General features: G+C 42.7%; 1 protein-coding gene across 1 annotated transcript; it reads left to right on the top strand.

Annotated features, from left to right (window-relative positions):
• The first annotated feature begins 7722 nt into the window (after positions 1 to 7722).
• Positions 7723 to 8079, top strand: LOC105000299 (histone H4-like). The gene has a single exon (XM_010856085.1). It carries the CDS (start codon positions 7730 to 7732, stop codon positions 8039 to 8041), a length of 312 nt encoding a protein of 103 aa, XP_010854387.1. The 5' UTR covers positions 7723 to 7729; the 3' UTR covers positions 8042 to 8079.
• The last annotated feature ends 43 nt before the right edge of the window (positions 8080 to 8122 follow it).

The raw sequence follows: 8122 nt of genomic DNA, 5'->3' as shown, positions 1-8122 counted from the left end.
CCAGGTGGCTCAGTGGTAAAGGATCTGCCTGCCAGTGCAGGAGATGTGGGTTCATTCCCTGGGTTGGGAAGATCCCCTGGAGGAGGAAATGGCAACACACTCTAGTATTGTAGCTTGGGAAACCCAATGGACAGAGGAGCCTGGTGGGCTACAGTCCATGGGGTCACAAGAGTTGGACGTGACTTAGGGACTAAACAAGGCTGACCTAACTGGCTTTTAAAAGAATCTTGAATGCCTGAGACCCTATTTGTTCTACAAACTCCTTCAGCAACCAAAGTTAGGAGGTCTGCTGCAATAGGAATGGCAGGGTTCTCTCTATTCAATAGAATATTCTATTCTATTCTCTCTATTCTGCAAAGAATTTTCATTATTTGTTGAGTCCTCATGGTACTAAACCCTTTATATCAATAACGCATTCAGACCACTTTACAGGTGAGACTGGGGGCAAATGCATGTGGCAGGTAAGTCTGGAGTTCCGGGATGTGAACTCATGCCTGCTTAATCCAACATCTGAGCTCTTTGCTTGCATGTATCCTATAAAATGCTCACCATAGGCTCCCTTTCAAAATAGAATTATTTCTGGAATTGATGGGAAGGAATTTGCACATCCTATGATGTCAAATTTTCATCTGATGTTTCTGACACCGAGTTTGAATCTTCCGGCATGGCTCAGTGCGGTTGTGACCCCCGGCTTGCAACATTCCCCATGGAATACATTCATGTACACAAAATGCAATCTCTCCATCCAACCCCCACCAATTACAATTTTTAATATTTCCATTCATATCTCTGAATTTCCTGATTTTGGAATCATGTTTGTTTGTTTTCCCTGAATATCTCTGGAGTCAACTGATTTAATCTGGGCACATCATTTACTTTATCCTTCTGACTGCAAAGGGAATCATCTAGCTATTAATATCACAGAATGGCTATCTGTATGTTTTCATTTTCTAAGGGCTATACAACAAGACAAGTTGTCTTGTTTCAAGCTGTCTAAGTGCAAAGAACAAGACACTGTGTCGTAAAACAAACCACACACCTTTGAAAAACTGTGTGTGTGTCAGTCACTCAGTCATGTCCAACTCTCTGTGACCCCATGGACTGTAGCCTGGCAGGCTCCTCTGTCCATGGGATTTTCCAGGCAAGAATACTGGAGTGGGTTGCCGTGCTCTCCTCCAGGGGATCTTCCCCACCCAGGGATCAAACCCAGGTCTCCTGCACTGCAGGCAGATGACTTTATCTGAGCCACCAGGGAAGTCCCTGTAATTTGTAATTACTGTGAATTACAGTAATGAAAATTATTTGAAATATTCTTGCATTTTGATCATGGTGTATGTCAACATATCCTCATGCCCAAGTATATGTAATAATTTTAAATTAATGTAAGGGGAAAAAATCGTCTTAACAAACTTTTCAAAATAAACACACACTTCTGTTCATTTTCTACCTTGGCCATCCAGAGCCAGAAAAGTAAGTCTCACTAAAATTGCTGTTTCTTGTTCAGTGTTTGATGCCTACTGCGATGTGGAAGTAACAGAGGTGTCAGCATCCTGGAGATAGATTTGCTCTTCTTATATAAAGAACAAAGGTTTGTTTTTCCCGTATCTAGACTTACTATATCTACCAGAGTATAATTACAAAAATCCAAAGCATCACTGTGTAGCAAACTGTACCCTAGCTGGGATATATATGTGCACGTGTGCCAAAGACACGAACAGATGGGCCGAAAATGAATAGAACATAGCCAGCTTTGACATGGGGACAGTATGCTTTGGACAGAACAAAGATTAATTTTTAACATTTCCATTCATCTCTCTTGATTTCCTGACTTCAGTATCGTGTTTCGTTTTGTTTTCTTTCCCCTGAGTACCTTCAGAGTAAATTCATTTTATCTGGGCATGTTACTTGCTTGGGCTTCCCCGGTGGCTGAGATGGTAAAGAATCTGCCTGCAGTGCAGGAGACCTGGGTTGGATCCCTGGGTCGGGAAGATCCCCTGGAGAAGGGGATGGCAACCCACTCCTATCCTTGCCTGGAAAATCTCATGGACAGAGGAGCCTGGTGGGCTAGAGTCCATGGGATCGCAAAGAGGCGGACATGACTGAGCGACGAACTCTTTCACTTTCCTGCCTGCAAAGGGAATCATCAAACTACCACAGAGTAGTCATCTGTGTGTTTTCATTTTCTTCATGATGTTCATTATCTTTATACTTCTACTCATCCTGAAAACTGCTTTTTTAAAGACGTCATCTGTTTGGCCGTGTGGGGTCTTAGGGGCGGTACACAGGACTTGCACTGCACGTGCGCCCTTCTCTCCGGCTGTGGCTCACAGCCCCAGAGCACGCAGCCTCAGTTTCCCACTGGGATTCTGGTTCCCCAACCAGGGATTGAACCCGCATCCCCTCCATTGGAAAGCTGATTCTTAACCACTGGACCCGCAAGGAAGACTCCTGAAATTTGTTTTTAATGGAATGGCGTTCTCTCTGCTAGACAATTTATTCAAGTATTTCTAATTCTGTTTCCTCTGAATACTACAGACACTCACAAATAACTGATATACTGCCCCGTCCTTGGAGTGCTCACAGGATTTATCACAAAGTGGGACACTTTTGAGTATACAAGGGGGCTCTATTAGTAACTAGATCAGGGTGCAGCTTCAACAGAGAGTGTCTTGGAAAATCAAGCACATGTCAGCCCACCGTGCTCATTTCACATTTTTGTTTGCTTACAGTGCTTTTGGCAACACACAAGTAAAAGAGCATCTCATCTTCTTTCTCATCTCTGCCCATATACATAGGCTGTGGTGTCTGACTAGGGGTGGAATGTCTTTGGATATGTTTATCATGAACCCATGTGATATATCCACAGCATATAAAAATAGATTAATGGCCACATATAAATACAATGCATAGGTAATTTTTTCCGAAACCTTAATTTAGCCAGTGGGCTGGAAAATGCCGGCATGCAGGGGGTTAAAAAAGACAGCTGATGCCTCATGGAAACTTTGTAAAACATTCTATTTATAAACAATTCTATTTGGATAGCGCATTTTCTATAATGCTATTGGCTTGTTTTATTTTTATACCTTAGAAAGTTTCCAGGAAAGGGTTTGGGCTCAGCAATAACTTTAAAAGTTTGTACTTATTTCTGCTTGTTGGGGTCTGAACTCAGTTTTATCTGATTTCATTGATCTAAAGATTTAAATGTGAATTTCATAAGGGACTAACAAATTCGTAAAGAGGAATCCCTATGCTCATCTTGAATTCATGTACGTGTGTCATGGCTTTGACCAAGGTGTCTCACATCAAGGACATTTGAAATCTTTGAAATATGATATCAGATATGCACCCATGGTGGCTTCTAATTAAACTTCACATAAGTATTATATTTCTTAGTCTTTGTGAAAAAGTCAGACATCAGAACACAGCAATATCCAATGTGGTCTACAGGTTGGAGAAAGAATACTGAGGTCTCAGAGACATGCTAAAGCCCTAATTTTCTTTTCAAAGTGGATAAATCCTGTGATCTGTAAGAAACAACTGTTCTCAGCACTTCTTAAAAGAGCCTTTTAATGTTCGGCACCCTGTGATCTGGGCTTCTCAGGTGGCGCTAGTGGTAAAGAGCCCTCCTGCCAACGCAGGAGATGTAAGACATGTGGGTTTGATCGCTGGGTTGGGGAGATCCTCTGAAGTAGTAAATGGCAAGCTATTCCGGTGTTCTTTCCTGGAGAATCCCATGGACAGAGGAGCCTGGCAGGCTACAGTCCATGGGGTCGCAAAGAGTCGGACATGACTGAAGTGACTTAGCACGCTATGACTTGAAGGCCACCCCTACAGTATTACCACAATCCAGTTCCTAAACAGACTCTAGATTGTAATTGTGTATATAGGGAAGCCTGTATTTTGTTGTTTTGAGGAATTGGGAGGGTAGAATCACCTGACTTTTGATCAGTGGGACCCCTCTTTTCTTTCCCAGATAAAGACCACCAGCAGAGTCTATTTAAGTTTGGCTCTGTGACCTTATTTTCCATCACACCTTGTATTTAAGACGTATATTACATGATCTTCATAATCTTGGCCCAAATCATTCTCATCTCGTTTCTCTTCTCTTTATGTACCTAAAATTAGGGGTAAAATTGTTGTTATTGTTTAGCTGCTAAGTCACGTTCAACTCTTTTGCAACCCTATGGACTGTAGCCCACCAGGTTCCTCTGTCCATGGGATTTTCCAGGCAAGAATACTGGAGTGGGCTGCCATTTTCTTCTCCAGGAATTCTTCCTGATCCAGGGATCAAGCTTGCAGGTCCTGTATTGACAGACAAGTTCTTTACCTCTGAGCCACCAGGGGAGGACCATGGGGAATAGATACCAAAACACTAAAAGAAAAACAAAAACCAAAAGCTATATGCAGGATGTGGCTTGGGGAATTTAAAACTTTTGCATGTCTGTATTTGGTAATTTTTCACTCCTCCTGGTTTTATTCGCAGAGAAAATTAAAAAGCTGCTTCCAGTCTTCTGGGTAGTCAGTCAACATTTACTGTGAGATACTTCATCCAAAGTCTGATTTTCCATTCAGCGCTGCTCTTTGTCAAAGCTTCTAAAATTCAAATAAAGGTCTCAAGACTGCTTTTCATTGTTTGTATGTGTCACATGTTTGGAAGGAAATCCTCTGGCCCCAGTTCTGACCCCTTTCCTGGAAAGTGTTAGATGTTAGCAGGTTTTCTGTGATTTCTTTGACACAGGCTAGTTTACATCCTTCAGAAGAAGTAACTCTTTGGCTATAGATTCTCTCTGTGTTAGCTGCTCAGTCATGTCTGACTCTTTGCGACCCCCTGGACTGTAGCGCGCCAGGTTCCTCTGTCCACGGGATTCTCCAGGTAATAGTGCAGTGGGTTGCCATTTCCTCCTCCAGGGGATCTTCCAGACCCAAGGATCAAACCCACATCTCCTTCATAGGCAGGTGGATTCTTTACTGCTGAGTCACCATGGTACTAGGCGACTTTTCCTGCTGCTCTTGTTCTTTATTTTGTATGACTGTGATTTTTCTCCCTTGAGAGAGGCATTGTTAGAAACATTGCTCTTTTGGTGTTAGGTCAATTTCCCTTTGCTGATCCCAAGGGCTTAATTTACAGTTTATAGGAATTGAATGAAAATTATTTGCCAGATAAGTAAAATACATAGAAAATGCGTGTGTTACTTCTTTTCATTAAAAACTGTAGATACCTTCCTCTACTCTCAGAATTTACCTTTATTCATCAAAGATCATTTACTGTAAACAACTGAATTATGGTCTGAGGTTTTATTTCTGATGCAAGAAACATGATCTGCCTTTGCCCAAGGCAAGCTGGAAGTTCCCTAAAGCAGCTGATAAGCAGACAATTGGCTGAGTAGCTCCAGTTCCTTGCTACAGCTGGGTGACCTGGAAGGCAGATTTCCTGTGGTTATGGTTGATCAGTGTTCCCAGCAAGATTGAATCTACTTGTCCAAAATGGGAAGAGGCTTAATAACATGGTTGACTGTCTTTTTTTCCAGTTCTCTCTCTTCCATATGTGCTCCTGGGGATACCCAGGAATAGAAAAACCTTTGTCTTGGAAAGATTCTTGGAAAACACACCTAAGACGCACTGGAGAAGAGAATGGCAAACCACATCGGTATTCTTGCCTTGAGAACCCGATAAACAGTATGAAAAGGCAAAAGATAGGACACTGAAAGAGGAGCTCCCCAACAGAGTAGGTGCCCAATATGCTACTGGAGATGAGTGGAGAAATAACTCCAGAAAGAATGAAGATGGAGCCAAAGCAAAACAACACCCAGTTGAGAATGTAACTGGTGATGGAAGCAATGTCCAATGCTGTAAAGAGCAATATTGCATAGGAACCTAGAATGTTAGGTCCATGAATCAAGGCAAATTGGAAGTGGTCAAACAGGAGATCAGAGAAGGCAATGGCAACCCACTCCAGTACTCTTGCCTGGAAAATCCCATGGATGGAGGAGCCTGGTAGGCTGCTGTCTATGGGGTCACACAGAGTCAGCCATGACTGAAGTGACTTAGCAGCAGCAGCAAACAGGAGATGACAAGAGTAAATGCCAACATTGTAGGAATCAGCGAGCTAAAATGGACTGGAATGGGTGAATTTAACTCAGATGACCATTGTATCTACTACTGTGGGCAAGAATCCTTTAGAAGAAATGGAGTAGCCATCATAGTCAACAAAAGAGTCCAAACTGCAGTACATGGATACAATCTCAAAAACGACAGAATGATCTCATTTCCAAGGCAAACCATTCAATATCACGGTAATCCAAGTCTATGCCCCAACCAGTAATGCTAAAGAAGCTGAAGCTGAAGACTTACAAGACCTTCTAGAACTAACACCCGAAAAAGATGTCCTTTTCATTATAGGGACTGGAATGCAAAAGTGAGAAGTCAAGAAATACCTGGAGTAACAGGCAAATTTAGCCTTGGAGAACAGAATGAAGTAGGATAAAGGCTATTAGAGTTTTGCCAAGAGAACACACTGGTCATAGCAAACACCTTCTTCCAACAACACAAGAGAAGACTCTACATATGGACATCACCAGATGGTCAACACCAAAATCAGATTGATTATATTCTTTGCAGCCAAAGGTGGAGACACTCTATACAGTCAGCAAAAACAAGACTGGGAGCTCACTGCAGCTCAGATCATGAACTCCTTATTGCCAAATTCAGACTTAAATTGAAGAAATTAGGGAAAACCACTAGACCATCCAAGTATGACCTAAACCAAATCCCTTACGATTATACAGTGGAAGTGAGAAATAGATTCAAGGGACTAGATCTGATAGACAGAGTGCCTGAAGAACTATGGATGGAAGTTTGTGACATTGTACAGGAGACAGGGATCAAGACCATCTCCAAGAAAAAGAAATGCAAAAAAGAAAAAGGGCTGTCTGAGGAGGCCTTACAAATAGCTGTGAAAAGAAGTGAAAAGCAAAGGAGAAAAAGAATGATATACCCATTTGAATGCAGAATTCCAAAGAATAGAAGGGAGAGATAAGAAAGCCTTCCTCAGTGATCTGTGCAAAGAAATAGAGGAAAACAACAGAATGGGAAAGACTAGAGATCTCTTCAAGAAAATTAGAAATACCAAGGGAACATTTCATGCAAAGATGGGCTCGATAAAGGACAGAAATGGTATGGACCTAACAGAAGCAGAAGATATTAAGAAGAGGTGGCAAAAATACACACAAGAACTGTACAAGAAAGATCTTCATGATCAAGATAATCATGATAGTATGATCACTCACCTAGCCAGACATCTTGGAATGAGAAGTCAAGTGGGCCTTAGGAAGCATCACTAGGAACAAAGCTACTGGAGGTGATGGAATTCCAGTTGAGCTCTTTCAAATTGTAAAAGTGATGTTGTGAAAGTGCTGCATGTAATATGCCAGCAAATTTAGAAAACTCAGCAGTGGCCACACAACTAGAAAATGTCAGTTTTCATTCCAATCCCAAAGAAAGGCAATGCCAAAGAATGCTCAAACTACCGCACAACTGTACTCATCTCACACGCTAGTGAAGCTCAAAATTCTCCAAGCCAGGCTTCAGCAATATGTGAACCGTGAACTTCCGGATGTCCAAGCTGGTTTTAGAAAAGGCAGAGGAACCAGAGATCAAATTGCCAACATCTGCTGGATCATCGAAAAAGCAAGAGAGCTCCAGTTGCTGTTGGTTTACTTTTCGTGAAACCATGTCTGGACGTGGCAAAGGCGGCAAAGGTCTGGGGAAAGGCGGCGCTAAGCGCCACGGTAAGGTTCTGCGCGACAACATCCAGGGCATCACTAAACCTGCTATCCGCCGCCTGGCTCGTCGTGGTGGTGTGAAGCGCATCTCTGGGCTCATCTACGAAGAGACCCGCGGGGTCCTGAAAGTGTTTCTGGAGAACGTGATCCGGGACGCGGTCACCTACACCGAGCATGCCAAGCGGAAGACGGTCACCGCTATGGACGTGGTCTACGCTCTCAAGCGCCAGGGCCGTACTCTCTACGGCTTTGGCGGTTAAGCTTTCCAGTTTGCTCTCAGGAGCTTGATTTCAACCAAAGGCCCTTTTCAGGGCCAAAAAAAAAAAAAAAAAAAAAGCTCC

This window comes from Bison bison, unplaced genomic scaffold (genome assembly GCF_000754665.1).
Source record: "Bison bison bison isolate TAMUID 2011002044 unplaced genomic scaffold, Bison_UMD1.0 scf7180017864371, whole genome shotgun sequence".
In the NCBI taxonomy this organism is placed as follows: Eukaryota; Metazoa; Chordata; class Mammalia; order Artiodactyla; family Bovidae; genus Bison; species Bison bison.
The sequence above is the reverse complement of the archived record's forward strand: the minus strand, read 5'-3'. Positions and strand labels throughout refer to the sequence as shown.